At 51.7% G+C, this 21121-nt stretch overlaps 1 protein-coding gene across 15 annotated transcripts in view; it reads right to left on the bottom strand.

Annotated features, from left to right (window-relative positions):
* Positions 1-21121, bottom strand: part of PTK2 (protein tyrosine kinase 2) — a 248122-nt gene that overhangs the window by 37453 nt on the left and 189548 nt on the right. For all 15 annotated transcript variants that reach the window (XM_059165537.1, XM_059165536.1, XM_059165535.1 and 12 more), the window contains 4 exons: positions 19390-19505; positions 18394-18494; positions 15350-15439; positions 12113-12317 (listed from right to left, as the gene is read on the bottom strand). In XM_059165537.1, coding sequence (XP_059021520.1) covers positions 12113-12317; positions 15350-15439; positions 18394-18494; positions 19390-19505 — 512 coding nt within the window. The remainder of the gene's footprint in view (positions 1-12112; positions 12318-15349; positions 15440-18393; positions 18495-19389; positions 19506-21121) is intronic.

Here is a 21121-nt window from a genome sequence, read left to right as displayed (position 1 = left end):
ACTCGGTGGCTGCTCTGAGTCAGCAAACCCTTACTACGGACCTCAGGGTAGTTCTGTTCTTTTTTTCTTTTAAAGGCACGGCAGGGTTTGCCTCGGGGATGCCGTGAGTGCTTTGAGAGGAAAGCTTTCAGCCAAAAGATTCTAATTCCTCCTGAAAATAGGATTCTGGTTTTCTTCGAGCGCCAGCTGGGCGAGCCTGGCTAAGAGAGGAACCCGGCACCTTGACAAGTTTGGGAGTCAGGGTCGCGCTCCAGCCTGGCAAGGGGTGTGCCAAGCCAGGATTGCTGGGGACCGGGCCCCGGGGCCAGGGATGGGGACTCGAGTCACTGTGCAGCAGTATCCGCTTGCCTTCTGCTCCCACTGGGCTGAGGGCTGCGACCCAACAGCCCACTCCCTCACACCCAGAGTTCCTTGCAGACGCCGGAGCACGGCCGTGCACGCCAACCGTGACAGGCAATCAGGGAGCGAGGCCACAAGCAGCAGGGTCCACCCGCGGTGTGGCCAGCAGGAGCTGGCCCTAAGCCTACTGCACTGTCACCAGGCAAGGACTGCAGGCCACCTTCTCTGAGATGGACACCGGGTGCAGGAGTCCTGGCCTGAGAGAGGAGCTGCCCTGGATAGTTTTTCTGCGTGCTGCTGTCATTGAGGCCCTAAATAACAGACACAGAATCTGAACTTCCAAACCTCTTATAGTATTAACTGAAAAATCCATGAAAATCAAGACAAGAAAAATCAAGGAATTTGTCTTTTTTTTTTTTTTTCTCAACTTCTTAAATTAACTGAGGAACAGGCAAGCACTGAGAAGGCCAAGTGTGACACGTTCTTTAACGCGATGGGAACCGCATTCTAAGTAGGTCCCACTGAGGCAGCTTATTTCACAAGGGCTGCTGTGCGAAACCTGCCACCCGGATCTTCAGGTGACTGTTGCCCAGGAAAACTTGCCCAGAAGGTCCCATGAGGACCCTTGCCAAAGGTGACCCTCTCAGGCTTTGTCCGCCCTGGTTCTCCCACCCGCTGTCCCTTTCCCCTGCTCTCCGACCTACAGAAGTTACTGCCAGACCCCTTCCGGGCAGCCCTTCTGTCACAGAGCCACACGCGGCACTCCGCTGCCCCGTGGGTCTGACGCTGCCCGTGTTCTGCCACTGGCCGGCTGGGACCAGCTTCCCCGTCGGGTCACAGCGCGTGCACGTGACGGGTACCGCAACCTCTGTCCCCGAGCCTGCCCGCCGCACCCCTAGCAGAACAGTGGTAATGGGGAGGGGAGTACTCTGATCTCAGTGCTTGGTTCTCACACCAAAAATAACACGTCAAAATGCTTCTGAGAAGCCACCGTTTGCCGCTCAGAGTGGTCAGGAGTATAAATAACTCATAAAAGATCTGTTCTGACAATGGGAAGACTATGCCATAGATGGAGGCAGAAGGCATGGAGGGACATTTCTGAACTTGTCTCTTTAGAGCGGCTGGAGAACCCAGAGCAATAAACTGGAATGTGCAGAGGGTCAAGGAGGTCGAATTTAAACATACTTTCCCAAACTGCAGATATTTTTAGTAGCAATACATTCCATGTGAACGAGCCGGCCGCCTCGTGGGCGCTGGCAAAGAGCCAGCTTCTCCAGGGATGGCGGTTTCTAGGTCTCAAGCTTACAAGCAGATGACCCGGTGCGAGCCGGGGCTTCTCCGTGAGACGCGGCCGAGAACACGCGGCCACCTTGCCTCTCGTCACCCACCAGGCGACCTACTGAGACGCGAGTGCGGAAAGCAGGGCTCCATGTAGCGTTTCTTCCCTTTCGCCTCCCTCGTGTCAACAGTCACCCAAGTCATGGACGCGGCGTACCAGGACGCAGAGCGGGGCAGGGGCTGCTGACTGCGCTCGGGGCCTGCCGCCCCTCCAGGGGAACCGCTCTCACGCCCTCCAGCAGCGAGCACGGAGAAGGCTGAGGAAATTTCTGTTCTGGAGCGACAAAGTGTGATTTCACCCCTGAGGTATTTTCATGGAGAGCAAGAAAGGGGTCTAAGAGGTTCCTCGTTCCCAGCACTGAGCTAAGACACAAAAACAAATCTTCAACCCAGACCAGCTTTAGAGTGGAAAAGGGCATCGGTCCCCGGCTGCTGACATCGAGCCATCCAAGCTGCGCGCAACAGGCGAGAAGGCGCACGTCTGCCGAATTCGGTGGGGCAGGCCACCCTGCCTATTCCGCATGCTCGCTTGTTCAGGGATGGGAACCTACGTCCAGGGTGGAAAAGAAAGCATGTGGGGAGAAAACAGTAAAGCTCTGGAGTAGATGTCACTTAGCAGCGTACTTTTACCTGACCTTTCGCCACCAGGAAACAGAGATTCTCTCCATCTCATTTCTGTAGTGTCTCCCCTATGAGTGGTGCACGACTGCTCTTTCCTCTGAAACTACGAACCATTTCATGGAAGCTTTTCTTAAAAGACTGGACTTTGATCACCTGAACATCATAAAACCAGCCTCAGCTACTGAGGTGAACGTGGAAAATATCCCGAGAAAGAGCAGCGAGAAAACGGGACGGAAGAAAGTCCAGAGGGAGAGAGCTCGCTTGGGCAAGTTCACGGGAATACCAGTTTTGAAACATGATCTCTCATAATTACCCAACATTGCCTCACCACGAAGGAATGGAACTGACCTTTTAACAAAACGCCCCGCCTGGTATCTTTGCGGAAAACAAGTCTGGAGCCCTGAGATTCAGTTGCAGAGAGCATATCTGTGAGAGGCTGACCCGCGGCTAAACGCAGAACCGTACGGTTACAGTGAATGCCTCTGCTCTTTCTCGCTGACAAACAGGCAGAGCCGACCGGACGTCTAGTTTCATGGATGCACTAAGACTGAATTTCTCTTCATGTATCTCAAATTGCCGGAGATAAGGCACTTTTGTTTGCTTGTGGCATTGTCCATCTCAAAAAAATCACTTTTCAAAAATGTGAATCCTGCTAAAATCTTTCTTTAAAAATAGTGACTTTTTTCTATTTCTGGCAAGTCTGCATAGCAACTATTTGATGAACCCTCTTGCAGACAGCAACTATGGACAATGACATAAGAAGCAAGCCTTCTTATGATCGCACGGGAGAGAAACCCACAATAAGCTGGACCCTGAGCAGGGCTGGCATAAGTCCCATTTTTTGGGCAAGGGGCCCTGGATAAATCCCCATTTTTTAATGGCCATTTGCCAGACAGCGGTCTGCAGTTGTATAAAATCTCCCCAAATCTCTAGCAGAAGCTGGAGCCAGGCATGCACAGGACAGGTTCCATGCAGCCCGGCTAAGGTGAAGAGAACTGAATCAAGATGTGGGCTGGTGCCTACAGCATGGGGAGAGAATCTGTGCTTTAAGATCAGCCATGTTAACTGCCTGCTAAAACAATGCACCCATTCTTCAGAGGAATCGAACTGAATCCAGAGTTTCCACAATCCATCATTCACAAATGTCCAGGACATAATCTAAAATTACCGAATATAAAATAAACATGAAAACATGATCCATTCCGATGAGGAAAAGACCATGTAAAGGAGGCGATTCCAAAGATGGCTCAGAAGTTGGAACTGGCAGACAGGGGCTTGGAAGAGCTATTATATTCAAGGACATAGAGCAGAATCTGTTCATAACTAATGGAAATATAAGAAATGTTAGCAAGAAATAGGGACTTTAAGAAAGAGACAAAGGAAAATTCTAAAATGAAGATTCTATGATGAAAAGTACAGCGTCTGAAATAAAATCTCCACAGGATTGGATGACGGGTCGGATGGGGAGGACAAAACACTTAGGGAACCTGAAGGCGAATCATTAGAATTATCCAATCTGAAGGACTTGGAGAAAAAGACTGGGGGGAAAAGAAAAAGAACAGGGTTCCTGGGACCTGAAGGACACTATCAAAAGGCTTAATGACAAGGAACTGGAATTGCAGAAGTGAGAAAATGGAGCAGATCAACACCCGACAGGCGGCTATGAGAGACACACAGTTACAGGTTCAGGAGCGACAGGGAACCCCAGGTATGATCAGTACAAAGAAAAGTACACTCAGCACATCCCAGCTGACCGCTGACACCCACAGATTAAGACAGAACCACGCTAGCAGCCAGTAAGGAACGACAAAGCACGGATCGAGGAACAAGGACTTTAAGGGCCAGTGACTTCTTACTAGCAACAACAGAGGTCAGCGGAAGAGCAGCTTTCAAGGCCCAAAAGGAGAATATACAGGACCACTGTGAAGTCTGAACTCTGTTCCAGGGAAATTAAGTTCAGTGGGTTTTCAGATAAGAACCCCCCCGAAATGAATGGAATTCACTACCGACAGATGAACACAGAGAATGCTCAAGAAGTTCTCTGGATGAATGGGAAACGGAACAGAAAAAGGCTCTTTAGGGAAGAACGAAGGGCACCGTGTAGGATTCAAGATGGAAGATTGTTTCTTTACTTTTTGTAAAGTACTACTTAAAACACACACACAAATCTTCATTGTGTGAGGTTACTAACATAGACGAATGTGACCTCTGGAGGATAAAGGACTGAGGTGGCGGCCAGGGGACCTTCCTGGCTGTGCGGGCCTGGCACACGGAAGCACAGGGCAGTCAGTAACTCAAAGCAGACGGGGACAAGTTAACCAAGCGTGCCCTGGTCTCCAGAGCAGCCGCTCAGTGGAGAATGCAAACGGTATTGCTAAATGCAGATTCGGGGCCCCGAGGGAGAAAGAGCTGCGGGAGGCGTCAGCATCCCCGCGCCAAACTCTCTGCCAGGCACCCAAGGCCCGAGCACACCGTGCTTTTGGCTTCCCTCCCGGCTAGGCTGGGGGTGCAGGCTTATTTGTAAGTGGTAGGAAGCCAGTGTTTCTCCGTCTGTGTCCTACGTCCCTCCACACAGCCACCCTGTCCCTCAGGGACCTGAAGTCAAGGGGGAGCCACGCACAGCCACTCGAGGCTGTTCCGCTCTCCCCTTACGTTTTTAGGGATAACCCTGGAGACAAAGCTCAGTGAAGGGGAAGGAAGAGCTGCGGAGAAAAACCAACTGGTCAGAGAAAGAGAACTGAAGGGACGGGAATCTAGCGGCTGCCCGGTGAGTCCGAGGGTTTCCGCCTGGGCTCCAATCACGAAGAGTAAATACCCGGCGACAGACATGTCCACATCATGTGGTCAGAGGCACCTCTTTAGAGGCAGGACAGGTGATGGGAGAACAGTGTAGGGGCAAATACAGGAGGCTGGGGCGGCCGGGTGGGGGCAGGGGGCACATCCCGAGGCCGACATGCAAGAAAGATCGCTGGTCTTGGAGGCAGGAGAAAGGGGCCCGAGGCCTTCTCTGTCTGCGGCACAATCTAGGGCGAGTTACACGACTTTTCTGAGCCTCAGGCTCCTTCAGTGAAAAGGGTGGTAATAACTCATTCTTAAAAACTGTTATGAAGTCAAACAAGGCAATACACATGAAAATGATGTGTGAAGCCACGTGAGTGCAAAGGACCAATTCTTCTGAAATGTATGTGTAAGTTCCCTGGAAATCTATTCACACGAAACCAAACTGTGGGGATGTAACAATACAGACGCCCATGGCAAAGCCACGAACACCTATGTGCAGGCGGGAGCCAGGGATGGGTCAGAAGGATCCTCATGCCAACAGTTAAGACACAATTCCTAGTGGAAGGAATGCGGATGCTGTATTGAATTCCTATTAAATTTTAATTTACTCTTTACTTTTAATTACTGGTAAGGGTAAGGACCAAAAAACCCACAAAAAACCACAAAAACCTTTGAAGTTCAGATGCCGTGAATGTTTTTAATAAGTTTTTACTTAAAGTCTCTAAAAATTAATATAAGTGATCTCTACAACCAACAAACGTGACCCCGAGATCAAGAGCCGCGCGCCCTTCTGACTGCGCCCGCGAGGCACCCCCAGGTGCCACGAACGTTTGAAGACGTCTCTACGACTGACTGAGAAACGAATTCCTCTTCTATAGGGTGTCTAGACCCAGCAGGCCAGCAAGGTGGAGGGAGATACTGGAATGATGACTCAGGAGGAATTCAGACACCACCTTTGAAAGGAATTTTGGAAGCAAATACAAACCACCTAAAAACTACACAGAGAAGCAGCACAAATAACTTATATCATCAATAAAACCCAGAGCCTTTAATTCAGAGTCCACATATTGGGATAAATAAAGAATCAGAAAGGATTCAAAAGACTTGTGCAAGATGCTCTTCACAGACTATAAATTTAACATCTGTGTCTCCATAACGTGTCTATAAAATGTCTTTACATCTTATATCTGGACGATGGGAGCTAACACTTTTGAATTCAAATAACCCCATTTTTCTTTAACAGCAACTAATAATGTTTCTGTACCCTAAGGCTGCAAGGTCCCTTCCGGATCTTCAGGAAAAGCTTCGTCGTTACCGCTGCTAGAGCTGGAACCATGTGCACTAACTCCAAGCCACGTACATCATTTCATGTGGCCCTGAACACCAGACGGGGGGAGGGCTGTGGGACCGTGTGGGACCCTGCTCCTACAGGGAGGCGAAGTCACCTGGTCCAGGTCACACAGATTTCTTTTCACATTTTTTTTTTAAAGATTTTATTTATTTAACAGACAGAGATCACAAGTAGGCAGAGAGGCAGGCAGAGAGAGAGGAGGAAGCAGGCTCCTGCTGAGCAGAGAGCCCGATGCGGGGCTCGATCCCAGGACCCTGGGATCATGACCTGAGCTGAAGGCAGAGGCTTTAACCCACTGATTCACATTTCTTTTTAAACTGTAACCTTCCCGACACAACACCCATAACTCTCAACAGAAGGCTGAATTCCTACCTCAAGGGCTGTTGGCACTTTCCCAGGTTACATGCCGCACCCCCCCACCCCCAACTGCTGGCAGCCCAACCGAGACCAGTCTGTGTCCTGAGGGGCTCTGAAACTTCGGGGGAGGGTGAATGTGGAGATGTCATGTGAAAATGTGTCACCAATCTGGGGCTACAGCTGCTTCAAGCTCCGTCCTGACCCAGCAGATCTCCCAAAGGCCAGCTTTACTTGATAAAGTTAAAGAGCAAACATGACAATATTAGCCCAACCGACAAACAACCTCCTGCCCCCAGGGCCCACACGGCAGACCCCACACACACGTGCTGGCCTCTGTCACCGCAGCCGAGCCTCATGGATGCACCCATGACAGCTCCCTACCGTGCCGGGCGCTCAGAGGGCCTGCAGTGGCTGAGTATGGCACACTCAGGAGGTCACAACACAACACGAGGGAACTGACAGCACGTCTGGCGTGGGTGAGGGCCTCTGTGCCTGTGCCAGACGTGTTGCCATTTTCCTCCAGGGACTTTCTCCACCTGATACTCAAAACAAACATAAGAAAACCAGCTTCAGAAATTCCTTAGGATACTGGGTTTTTTCCCTTCCTTCTTTTCTCTTTTTAGCTAAGCAGTAACAACGTGCTCACGGTCGCAATCATAAGACAGAGCACATAAGGACATCTAGCTGTGTCTTGGGTCCCGGCCCAGGGCGCGCCAGCCGACAGCTTGTCCTAGACATGGGGGCTCGCTGTGAGGTGCAGTTCTGGGACCTCAGGCGAGTGGCCTGCGCTCAGAGTTTCAGTCTCCTTGCTTGAGAACGGATGGCGGCGCTCCCACCTACACATCCATGGCATGCGAGGGCTAAGACGAAGCAACGTGGGGAAGCGTGCGGCACAAGGTCTGGAACGGAAAGCACGCAGTGAGCGCCGCTGGTTTTCCACGTGACAATAAGGCTGCCTGCGGAGGGCAGAGACCAGCTATCACCAGGTCTTCCGAAAAGCACAGTGGCAGAGACCAGCTGAAATCACGGAGCACCTTCCAAAGTGATACCGACTAGGTCGATGTTCTTCAGAACAGAAACGCTCGGGTGAACTATGACATTCTTCACCACTCACATTCTGTTCCCTAACCTTCAAATATGAACAGAGAGCTCAGAACCAAGGAGTAATTTCCAAAGGTTTAAAAACCACCATGGTTGGAACAACCGCGGCTCTTGTTCAGTGCTGGGAGCGGAGCTGGGGTACCGGCTCTGGAAACCCAGCAGGCCCGACGGATGCTCCCCCTGGGCATACCTGCGAGCTCCTAGAGACACAGCTAACCTCGGTTCCTGTAGCTACGTGCACCGAAAAGACACAGCAGGGGCCCTGACAGCTCCTAGCGGAAAGAATCTAAATTCCCACCAGGTGGATGACTCAGCTATGGGATATTCCCAAGCAGAACCCAAAGAGCCAGGAGAAAGACGTAGTTATCTGACACCGCAGATGACCTCAAGGCAAATGCTGAACGATATAAGCCACGAACAAAAGAGTGATGCCATTTACAGACAGCTTAAAAGCAGTCACCCTCGAAGGGCGAACAGTCAGTGGAAGGGGCACCTGGTGGGCTTCTGGAGCGACAGCAGAAGAAGTATGTATGTTTGTGTCCTGCATACATACGGCTTACGCGCCTGGGTCCCGTTTGTGACAATCCAATGAGCGGTTCACTTCTTGGCATATATCCATGTTCACATCTTTGTAGGTCAATACAAAGTTTAAAAAGTATGGTATAAACTTTAAATTTAACTTTAAATTAGTTCATTTCCCTCATTTGTCTAAAAAGGGTTTAAGAAAGCACACGTCAGCTCGCCCTGTTTCCCTAGACCGAGGTGACAGGGACACCCTTCCTTGGCTCCTGGGAAGCCGACGCTGCAAAAGGGTAAATACTGAAGCTGCGCATTGTGGCCTCCGCGGCACAGCGTCGACCGAAGAATTAACCGAATTAATCAGGGATTAAGAGATTTTTTTTCCTTCAAAAACCACCTGGGGCACTCTCACAACCTGTCAGTCCTCCAGGGCAAGCACGCCACGGCACACAGCGGGAGTCATTTTCCAGGGTGTCCCTACGGGGGGCCGCAGACGGTCCCCGGCCAGCCGGCCGCTCACCTCTTTGTGCCTCTCCGTGGATTCCCATCTCTGAATGAGTGGGACGCGAAGAGGACAGGCTTGGGGTCATGGAGACCGCCATGGGAGTCTGACCCAAGGGCTGTCTGACTCGCTGCGCAAGGCTCAACCCGAGAGCCACTTCTTGCAACTCAGTGAGAGACAAACACGGCCCACAGACGCGTGGGATCCCATGGGGATCTGAGTCCCTTCGAATTATTTTTTTTTAAATAGACATGGAGAATGGGATTCAGGAAACACTTTTTCACTGACCTGGGGTAAAGACTATCTGAAACTCATTTGTTAAGCAATCTTTGATATGGTAAAGATTTTGTAAAACTTAATAAAAGAATCTAATAACTATGACACACTGTTACACATAAATGTCCAAGCAAGCTATTAGAGTCACATTTTACTGGCCTCTTTGGTAGCCATATTACATGTTTAAAAGGCAAAGTCAGACTCCATTTCTGATGGAAACTGAAAAACACGGAACAAATTCACGCTCCGTGGCCTGCGCTACTGTGCAGAAGAGATGTAGTCGTGCGCGTGTGTGTGCGAAATCATTTTATTTGGTTCTAAAAATTTACCTTGGATAGTTTTTGGAACTACTTCACCCAAAGAAACAGTCCTTCAGTGAATACTGATGTGAGATCGCACCTGCTAAGCCGTAACTCGAGCGGCCGTGGGACCCCACTGTGCGCAGGCCTGTGGCCTGCGGGTGCGCGCGGCACCGAGGCGAGTATGACGATCCCTGCCCTCAAGGAGCCTCAGTCTAGTAGGGCTGAGACATACTAGACTGTGAGCTCCTCGAGGGCAGGAAAGGTGCTGTAGTCCTCTTGCCCCAGAGATCGGGCCCCAGGCTCAGCTCTTGTGCTGCTCACACTGTGGAAGGGGCTGAACGCGGGTGCGGCCACCTGGGGCAGCGCAGGGGGAGCACGACAAGAAGAGCCGAGTGCTTGGGAGACGCCGAGGGCAGAGGCTCATCGGCCATGGAACCATGAAGGAGCCAGTGCTGAGAGCTGCCGAGAAAGAGGGGCCGGATTTCACCAGGCGGAGAAGGTGGCGTTCCAAGCCCAGGTGGTTAATGCAGCCATGGCGTGAGAAAGGGGTGGGATACGCCATCGGGCCGACTGGGGACTCTGGTCTACTCTGGAAGCTTCCAGCCAACAAGGGAGCCACTCGTCCCCAGTGATGGCTGAGAAGATCACGTAAGGGGCTGTGCTAGATGGATGGACGGTCCAGGCAGGGGAGCGGGGGAGGGTGTGCCAGGCGGCGGTGAGGCGTTATGGTGGATGCAAAGGCCCCTCTGGAGCCTGTGGAAGGGGAAGGCCAGCGGCCGCCGGAGGCAAGGCAACAGACTGGCTTTAGCACGACCGTGACCTCAGCAGCAATGCGGCCGCGGCTCTGGGTCTGTGAGAACAGGCGGGACGGAAGCTGAAGACAGACAGACAGGAGAGGGTAGCACGGCCCAGGAAGCAAACTGGGAGAAAGGAGGTAGCCCGGGACGGACGCGTGGGCCGTACTCAGACCATGGAGGAGCGGCAGGTCGGGGGAGAAAGGAGGTGTCGGGGAGGCAGGCAGATGGCACCGGTGTCAGAGAGGGGAGGCATCTCAAGGGCAGAAGTGGCCACCTTCTGAGGGAAGATGAAGGAGGAACCAAGAAATGTAGGAGCAAAACATGAACTAAAGCGCGTTCAAAATCCAGCTCCAGTAAGCGAGCGTGTGTCCCACTCACTGTGCGGGGATGGAGGACCTGGAGACCCTTAGCTTGCAGAAAGCAGTCGGGAAACACCTGAAGGACGGTCAGGAGCGGACGGGAGCAGGCGGGCAGGCGCGGCCCGAGGGACAGGCGCCGCTCACCGCGGGGTGATGGGACAGGGGCCCATCTCTTTCGGGCGGTGAACGCTGGCGGCAGGACTGTGCTCGTTCACTGTGGAGTCCACAGAACCTAACTCAGAAGCACGCGGGTGCTTAGCCGATGAGCCCTGACCGGGGGAGCCTCTCCACCTCTCCCTCCAGCCCTCGTTCCTCCGTGGAACACGCTCCTTGCCGGGCGCCCCTGCCAGCAAGCGGCGCTGCCTGAGCAGCCAGGCCCGGGCCGTCGAGATCGACCGCGAGCACTGGGGGACCAGACAGGGCCAGAGGAGCCACTGGGGTCTTTTGGACTCTGATATTTGGTTAATTTTCTATGACAAAAGATGAAAATACACCAAATTTTAAAAATGTCACATAGAGTCAGGGAATCATGAAGATGACAGCGCACGCTACGCCATGGTGCTGGTTAAGGGATAAAATTTCCCATGGTATTTATCACACCAGAGCATCTTATCGATTAGTTATAAGTCAGTCTGGACGCCAACTCAACAACCGTTTGCTGAGCGTGTGTCAGATGTCTCCACCAAAGCCGCAGAAACGAGTGAGACACAGTGATGCTCCCGGAGAGCTCAGGGCCTGGCGGGGGACCCAGACGTGCAAATGAGTAATTCTCCAGGCCGGGTGCACGGTCAGCTCCGCGCAGACATGCTGAGGGACTCAGTGCGCTAACAGGTCCCTGCGGGCTCCCTGTAGGGGACCGGGAGCTACCGGGTCTGGCCGTGGCTGGCACCAAGTAGGAGCCACGACATGGTAGCCGAACAGATCATGTAGATGTTTGCATGACAACAGACAGAAGCACTGAAAAGGTGCCAAAGAGTGGCTCTCTGTTTGGGGGCAGGGCTGACTAGGGCTGTCCCCTGAAGGAGGTGACATCTGAGCTGGATTCTGAAGACCACAGAGGTGATTAGCAGGGGGCACAGCTAGTGGAAGGCGTCCCTGGGAGCGAAAACAGCATGTGGGAAATGCTGGGCCGTGCCGGGAGAAGCGTGAGCAGTTAGGAGCGCTGGCGATGGAGCAGGAGAGGGAGATGGAACTGGGTGGGCCACAAGGGACTAGGTTCTCACGCGTCTTGTAAGCCACGCCAAGTCAGAAGTCAGGGCATGACAGATTTGATCCTAACGTGAAGTCGATTAAGATTTGACGACCCAATCTCCTGAGCATTCTAGCAAGGCATAAATCAACGCAAACCGATCAGTAAGTCATTCCATAGCCTTAGCCGTCCTGACAGAATGACCTCAAACACTCTGACTGCGTGGGAGAAGCCGCACGAGCTGAACCCCAGCCCTGGCCCTTGCTCCCCCCACTCCTACCTGAGCTGAGCTTTGAGCTCAGTGAACCGGGGCCGCCTGCTGGGGTCATAGGCCCAGCATTTCGTCATAAGGCTGTAGAGGGTCGGAGGGCAGTTTGGCGGCATCGGCAGCCTCTCCCCATTCTCAATCCGACCGATCACGTCGTTGTTCTTCACTCCTTGAAAGGGCTTCACGCCGTGCATCAGTATCTCCCACATACACACACCTGTGAAGTGGGGAGGAAAGCAGAGCCGTGAACTCGGTGGGAAGAGAAGCACGCCTGTGTTTCAGGAAAAACTGCACAGCTGGCACCAGAGGACCAGCTGTGTGACTTGGGGCAAATCAGGTAAATAAAGCAGTAGTCAGTGAATTCTGTTATAAATAAGAACAGCAGTATTAGCTTAATATGATCCAAATAAGGAAAATTATGTTATTTTCCAAAAAACGCCCAAGTTTTTCTAAGAGGTTTACTTCTCTAAAAATCCTGTATTAGAAGATGGCCCACCAGGGGCGCCTGGGTGCCTCAGTGGGTTAAGCCTCTGCCTTCAGCTCAGGTCACGACCTGAGGGTGATCTCAGGGTCCCGGGATCGAGCCCCGCATCAGGCTCTCTGCTCAGTGGGGAGCCTGCTTCTGCCTCTCTCTCTGCCTGCCTCTCTGCCTGCCTCTGATCTCTGTCAAATAAATAAAATCTTAAAAAAAAAAAAAAAAAAGATGCCCCACCAGGTACAGTGACCCTTCATGGCTTAACGAACCAGTTCAAAACAGGCCGGGTGAATTTGACCTTGGCCCCCCACTGCAGTCCAAGCTGCTGATGCATACGGCAGCTGGCCTGAGGCCTAACAAAGGAACATACTAAAATTTAAGCCTTTACCTTCAGAATGCTCAGACTCCTTTAGAGAGGCGGCCCGGGCCTGGCTAGGACGTGCTGGCCCTGTCAGCTGGCTCATGCACGAGTTGGTCGGGGGGTCCCTGTCCCCATAGGCAAACTCTGGATCCCCTGGGCTACAGTGGCCCTACCCACCGGCCCCTCACTCACACTCCACCCTCGCAGACCGCAGAGGACAGTTCGTGTCCTCTAACAACCTCTGAAAGCCCACTTTTACAGTAAATGAGCGAACGGGGCCTAAGGCGGAGAATGGGGAACCGAGCAGGTGGGCTGGTGGGGACTGTGGGTGGCTCGCATGTCTTGTGGGCTGCTCTGGCGGCCCTGGCACCCCAGCACAAGCCACACACATGTCTTTGCTTATGCCAGCCTCGCCGCACTTAGTGTCCCTTCCTTCTCCTCCGCATGAGCGCTTCTCTTTCTATGCACGTGCCCTGATGGCCCAGGTGAGTCCCTGCTCGGCCTGTCCTCCCTGCACATGGCGTCATAGGGCGAGCCCCTGCTCCACCCTGCCCTCCCTGCTCACCGAGTCACGGGCTGGGGGAGGCCCCTTGCTTCAGGGTCTTTGGCACCTACAGCAGGGCTGTGCCTCAAAGGAAACAAGGCACATTATCCTGCCCACGTGAACGACATTCTGATGTTTTCCGAATTCTAGTCACTCCATACTGAAGAGTATATGACCGAAGTAATGCCTTAGTTCTGCATTTCTCACCGGAAATTGTGACGTCGTTACTAACAACAGTGCCGGGCAGCGTAAGACTTTAGTAAAGACTTGAGCGCCGGGCAGCGTAAGACTTTAGTAGGACTTGAGCGCCGGGCAGCGTAAGACTTTCGAAATTTGCACATTATCCTTACACCTCACGTTTCCTTAAACACTGTATTTTATCAAACCCAAGATGCCACTGATTATGAAATACAATATTGTTTATATAACCAAAAATGGAGGAAAATTCTACCAACTAAGTCACGGCACCATCCTGTTTCCTCTTGGAACTGTTTTATTCTTACCGATGAGCACTTCCAAACTCATTCAGGCAAGGAAGTGACACAGGGATGAACGAAACAAAGTCGACACGAGTGTGGGTAAGGAAGCCACGTAAGACACGTCCCCAACTCAAACCGACTACAAAATGCTACCAGTTCCAGAGAAGTGACAGCGTGAGAAATGGGCATCTTAGAATCTTGGCAAGCTCAAGTCCCCTTGCCAGGATGAGCAAGCGGCTCTCTGGGTCACACAGCCGGCGAGTGAGGTCCTGGGAGGTGACGCCACAGCAAGCGGACCCCAGAGCCCTTTCTAAGCCCTATCACACTATTTGCTGCTCTCCTTCTCTCTCCTGTTATCACTCAGGGCACTAGAGGAGACCGACAGCAAGTACACAGAAGAAAAAAGAAGAACGTGTACTTGATGTGTATCAAGTTATTTTTAATTACGGGGGAAAGGTACATAACCCTGTCCGGGCATCTCCTCCGAAGTAGTTCAAAATCTAGGGAGAAAGCACGCACACAGGGCCGCGCACAAGATCCACGTGTGAGCGTTAGGGCAGAGAGCGGAAGTGCAGGGAACAGAGGACGGGAGGTTACGTCTGGAGCACACACCGGCTACACGAGGCTTCACGAAGAGGGGACGTTTCAGGTGACCCCGAACGTCAGAATTTCAGCTGGGAGAGGGTGTTATGACGTGTTCCAGGTGGAAGGAGTTAGACCAGAAGAGTGGGGCAGGGTGGGGGGGGGCAGCATCCGTGTGGAAAGGGGAGAGTGATTTAAAACCGGACGTAGCAGTTGAAGCAAGCGGTGCAGAATGAGTGAGGGCCACCCCGTCCCACGGTCAGAAGGTTCCACGGCAACCCCCAGAGCGGGACAGCGACCGGCTCGGAGCAGGCAGGGAGGCACGGAGCAGGCGCTAGAGCAGAAGCCACAGGAGACAAAGGATCAAACGTTTGAGCCTTGGGACAAGTCGAGAAGGAGGCTGGGCTCCAGCACACGAGCAAAGCGCCACGCGGATGTTCCGGAGCGGAGGGGCTGGCACAGAACCCGAGGACAGGTCGACCATTTAAAGTCACTCACAGAGAAGGAGCAGATGGGAAGGCGGAGAGACAGAGAGGAGAGAAGGAGAGAGCTACAACCGCTCCCAGGAGGGACGCAGAGAGGGCCCAGGGAGACAGAGGCCCGGAGTCGGGGGGCGGGGGGGTTCAGACAGAAGCCGGTGCCCTGCGTGTGCCCAGCAGCTGCCGAATGAACCAAGAGGATGTCTGTGGAGCAGCGTCCAGGCAAGGGAAGGCAGAGAAGCCTAAATACTGCGGAAAGAGCTAAGCCTAAGTCTGTTTGGTAGTCTATGAAATGGTCATTTAAAAACCCAAAACTTCAAAATACTCACCAAACATCCACACATCACTAGCTGAGGTAAAACGTCGAAAATTGATGGACTCTGGAGCCATCCACTTAATTGGCAATTTTCCTTTGGAAGCTAGAAGATTAATTTTAGAAAGTGAATTTTCCTTGTTATCTGCTCAAGGATCTAACAGTTACAGCTCGCTGAGATTTTCAGTATCAAAATAAAAAGCTTTAAATAGCTGACCCCTTGGGCTTTGCTAATCTGGAAGAACTATCCTTTGTTTCCTCAGTGTGGTGAGGTCATCTGGAGTGATCCGGTCAGCCTGTGGCGTGGAAACAGCGCTGCAGGCCTCCGCTGTGTGGACAGGCGGGGGGCGTGGGAGGCAGAGGGAGCCCGGCTAGCTGGTGCTCCCAGCCGTGACTTGCTGTGTGGCAGATCCTAACCCACTGGCCGGACACTGTTCTGGAGGGAGCATGTACACGCGCGTACACACGCCACACAGATTAGCTTCAAACCCTGAGAACAGCTCAGCTTGCTGGTTCTCCTTCCTTCAGAAAACGAGGCTCAGACACATTTCGTGACTTGCCCGAGGCCACCGCCACCGGGAGCCCGAGCTGGGGTTTGAGCCGGAGCAGCTGGTGCTGTCCTGCCCTGCCCTGCCCCCCCCACCCCATCCTCCCGCAGAGACAGGCCAGTCCTCCCCTGCCCCGCGCCCACACGTGACCCCGAAAGCACTGAACAGGACTTCGGTAGCTGCACATCTCCGTGCGCACGGAATACGGAATGAGGACTGACCACGGTGCCTGCACGGCTGTGTGCAGGGCAGGACAGCTGATGGATGGAATGAAAAAGTACACTTCTTAGGTGAGCCTACATCATCCGTCCCTAGAGGCCTCACGAGCCTTCCTTCTGTGCCACAAAGGAAATAACTCGCCACTTCACAGAACAGTCCTTCAGCTGCTGGGTGACAAGAGGAACGCCCAGAGTACCTGCCCTTGCGGACTTCTAGCTCTAAAAGGTACAGTATGGGTGTGACCCGGACTCTGAGTGAACGCCAGATGCCCCGGGAGCAGAGAAGGCCCACGGCTGAGCGGTGTGTCTGGGAAGGCAGCAGGGGCGCTGGGGAGCGCGAGTCCACGTCAGAGGGAGCCTAGGTTCATAGAGGTGCCTGCGCTCTGCTGGCCTCATCTGGACACCTCCTGTGAGCCACGCGTGCCTCTGAGTCCCTTCAAGCTGAAGATAATTTCACTCGAGTCACTTCTTTTTTCCCACTTAACTTCAAGCACCTTCATGACAAGTGGAGTCAAATCCTCGGTTCGATTCCTTCTAAACTACTTATTCCTGCGTCCTGAACCCCCAAGAACCCCAGCCTCTAGGGGGTGTCCTCCTGCAGCCCAATGGGGTCTGGACTTAGGCACCCGTCCGAGATGATGAGGAATACATGAACTTGTCAGCGGCTCACTTTAAACGCCGTCAGCGTGACGCGAAGGCTCCGTCACCACACTGCTTGAAGGTCAGCTCCTGACTGGGAGTCCGGGACTTGGACCGCTCAGGGCTTGAGCTGGACAGCAAACGTATTTTAAAACAGCAGAGAGCAAAAAATAAAAATAAAAATAAAACAGCAGAGAGCTGCTTGATCATCTTTACGTTAAATGACTAACTGAAATGAACGAACAACCCAAGAATTATTTTCTCGTATAGCAGCACATCTCGGTTAAGACTGCCTCAGGCTGTGGCGTACTGAAGGCACATGGAAAGGGAACAGACATCAGCCCTGCAGTAAGATGAAGGAACTAGTTTTGTATGTAAAAATCTCATTTTGCCACAATACAAGAATTTTAAAAAGTGAGAAAGAAACTGGCCTTTGAAGTGGTAGTAAGAATTAGAATACATACTAAGAGCATAATACAGATTTATAATCCAAACCACAACTGAAATATTAGGAGTAGGAACATTTGTTAATAAAAATATTTGTTCTGTAATAATTTAAAGAACCAAGTCGAACTGATTCCAAAATTGGAAGAAGAATCACATGAGCTAGATTTCCGCTCTGAAACCAGCCGACAGAAGTCTCTGGGTGAGCAGACTGGAGTCCTCGGCCCGACTGCTTCCACTGGGTCAAGCCCCCGCCCCACTTGCGGAGGTGTCTGACTGCGGTCGCCAGCTGGAGACGTGCTGACTCCAGGTTTTGGCCACTGGAAATACAGTTGTAGTGAACACTGAAATGCAGTTTCGCGTGCACGGCATGTCTCGCTTCAGGAGTGTGCCCGCTGGACTGTACGGCAGCTGCACAGCTGACTCAGCAGGGATCTGTGAAGCTCTTCCTGAGTGGCTCTGTCATTTTACATTCTCACAAGCAATCTGGGAGTGATCCAGTTTCTCTACATCTTTGCCAGCATTTGGTGTTATCACTATTTTTAATTTTAGCATTCTGACATGTGGGCAATTATACCTCGTCATGGTCTGAGCCTCCGTCCGGGCTTCTCTGCCCTCCACATACCCTCTTCAGTGAAGCCTCTCTTCCCACTGTTTGTCCATGTCATATTCTTGTTTTCCCTGATGAATTCTGAGAGCTCATTCTACCCTGTGGACACCAGTCCTTTGTGGAATCACTTGTGGTTATGGGGGGACCCTGTGCCTGGCAGAGATCCTCCAGGTCTGCACCTTCCCTTTCACCCCCGAACAGGTGTTTTGCAGAACAGAGAGTTTCAATTTCGATGAAATCCCATCTACCGAGTGTCTCCTTTTATGGATCATGTTTTCGGTGTCAGGTCTAAGGACCCTTTGTCTAGCCCTAGACCCCAACGATTGACTCGTATGTCCTTCCTAAAAGTTTCACAGCTTTATGTTTTATAATTAAGCCTAAGAGCCCCTGACCCAAGGGGTGACTCAAGCTGAGGTCCATTCTTTGTCTCTGGATGTCTAACTGCTCTGGCCCCATGGACTAAAAGGCTGTCTTTCTTCTACTGAACTTATTTTATGCCTCTGTTGAAAATCAGCTGAGTTTATTAAAGACCACCTTTTTAGGAAATAAAAATCCTTGAAGATTCTGAGCTTACTGCCTCTTTACTGCTCTGACTCCTTACCTTTGTAGTAAGTACTGTCTTCCATGTATCGGGATAATCCAAAGTCTCCTAGTTTTACACAATCATTTGAGGACACCAGAACGTTCCGAGCAGCAATGTCCCTGATAAGGAAGAATTTGGGAAAATAAATTTAATACGAGGAGAAACAAACCCACAAAGTCATCTATATTATATAAAGACACAATGACAGGCATTTTGAAAGACAGTTTATGGACAATGCAAACAGATTTATTATGCACTGAAAAAAAGAACTCTTTTATGATTTTACTTCAAGTATATTCCTTTTGGCAGAAATTTACTCATTAATATGATGATTAGTGTTTTGATCGGCAGCAAAATATATTCTCAAATAACAAGTATGAGAATAATACATAAAAAAAGCATTCTGACTTTCCCTACAATCATATTAGCACCTGCATCAACAGAGAGGCTGCACGACGGGGCTCGTAACCCTGCCGCTACAAAGGGATCTCATCACCGGAAGTGAAAGCCGTCATCCAAACCCCTGTCCATGATTTGGCTGATGGAATTTATTTTCACGCTGGGTAACAAAGTAGTGGGCAAACCAGAAGGGCTTTCCCTTGCATTCCAATCAGGGCCTCGGATGAGAAACAGAAATGCCACAGCTCCCGCCAGATGTCACGCATGACCCTCTGGGGTCCGGGAGGCCGGGCCAGTGTCCGTTTTAGGTCCACATGCTCACAGCTCTGGAGCCGTGTATGGGCTCTCAGTAGCATCTGTGGAGGAGAGAACTGACCCAAACGCAATGTTCACAGCTAATGGGAGGAAAACCTTCTAAACGTGCGTACGAACGGGCCTTGGGTCTTCCCTGCACCAGGACAGGTGCCACTTGACTTCCCGATACCGTCTACGTACCACAGAGTCCAGGGGTAGAAAGGCTCACGGGGCACATTGAGCATTTCCTCCTTCGGGTTTCCCCGCTACACCCCTCCCCCGCCCAGAGGGCAGCTTGACAGCTTTATGACTGCATCTTACCTGTGCACAAATCTTTTGCTCTCCAGATATGCGAGAGCTGTACTAAGTTGATAGGCATAGAGGATCAGAGACGCCAGATCCAAACTGTACTTCCTTACTTGCAGAAATGACCTCAGCTTTGCAACAGCAAACAAGATTAAAAAAAAAAAAAATTAGTGACAGAGAACAGATATCAACAGCTAAGGAGCTACATTCAACAATACTGCCCATTTCCAAACATACTTTTATGAGAATGGCTTCAATTCTCCCCTAAGATGAAGGGGCAGAATGAAACTTATTAGCTCAGAAATAATGGTTAATCGTTTGGTATTTGAATCCTATTCAAAAACTGAAATCTTCATGATTGTGGACAAATTTCTGAAAAAATACAGGAAGACGCTGCAGGGAAATGAAGAGTGTGAAGTATCGCGGCGAAGGGCCGGGGGGACAAGGACCGAGTCGGGTCGGCCGCACGTACTGGCACAGCACGCCCGCACCCCAGGCAGACCCGAGGACCGGCAGGCCCGCACCCAGGCAGACCCGAAGATAAGGTGACGAGGAAGGGGAGGCAAGAAGTTCTCCCGGCTTCCTCCAGCAAGCTTCGGGTACAGAAAGGTGTTGGGTATTGACCCCACGGGGCCGGTCAGTCCTTATTACCACTGTCACGACTGATTCAGCTAAATGCCAGCACGGCAAAGGAAGGCAGCTGAACTGAACTCTAATTCTACAAAATCAGTCCACAAAGGAGAAATATTTAGTAACAGTTTAAGCCAGAAAAATCAGCAAATTCTCCAAAGGCAAAAGCAGAAAAATACTGTGAATGAAAGATATATGTAAGCTCTGTGTTTTATTCGGAAAGGTAGGGCAGAGGAAGAAATGCCGCTGTAGAGGCCTGAAGTCATCTCGCCCAGCAAACGCGGTTATCGAGTGCAGAGGAGAGCAGCGGGGGGCCTGGAGGAAGGGAGGCACGTGGGCCCCAACTGTCCTTTAACACCCGCTCATCAGAACCCCTATCTCCACGGAAAGCCAAACTGTGCTTGGGGTCCTTCAGAAGTGAAGGAAAGTACGTAACGTTTCAGGCTAAATCACTGAGCTTTAGTACCAGAAGGGCAAGTGTGGTCACCTGGAGAAGGGACTTGTGTCCCTCTGCGAGCAGGCCGGCTACGGCGTGGCCCGAACAGACCGCCTGCCCTGCGGAGGGTCTCATCTGCCAGGCCTGGGCGGGGGCCCAAGAATCTGGCTTCTAACAAATTTCCAGGTAACGGTGACATAGAAAGCAAGGAATTTCTGTGTCCCGGAGAAAGTCAAGTAAGGAGATCTGTCCACATATGTTACTCACACTTTCAAAAGAAACTGTGACTAATATCGGTTGGTCGGAAAGACGCCATAAAACGAATTCTCAAACAGTAAGGAACTGCAGGTTTACCAAGATGCAGCATTCATTTGCCTGCATTCCGTTAGGAGCACCCCTTTCTTCCTTGGACCCCTGGGCTAGCATCAGGCGGCAGCACCAGAGAGGAAGACAGATCCACAGGGTCACCACTGCCTCCAGCACTGAGTCAGGGCATGACTTGGGAACTTAACGACGACGACGTTATAGTCTCCGAGCCTGAACCACAAGAGTGTCCTTCACACACCCCCCCGCCCCTTACACAAAGGACACCAAACACCGGAGTTGGCCGAACGAACGCCAAGCACGGACTGCCGTTCCACTGTGGCTGTGACAAAGGGGCTGGCAGCACCGAGACACCAG

This window comes from Mustela lutreola, chromosome 3, assembly GCF_030435805.1.
Source record: "Mustela lutreola isolate mMusLut2 chromosome 3, mMusLut2.pri, whole genome shotgun sequence".
NCBI classification, from domain to species: Eukaryota; Metazoa; Chordata; class Mammalia; order Carnivora; family Mustelidae; genus Mustela; species Mustela lutreola.
Note: the sequence above shows the minus strand (reverse complement) of the source record. Positions and strands in the feature narration are given on the sequence as shown.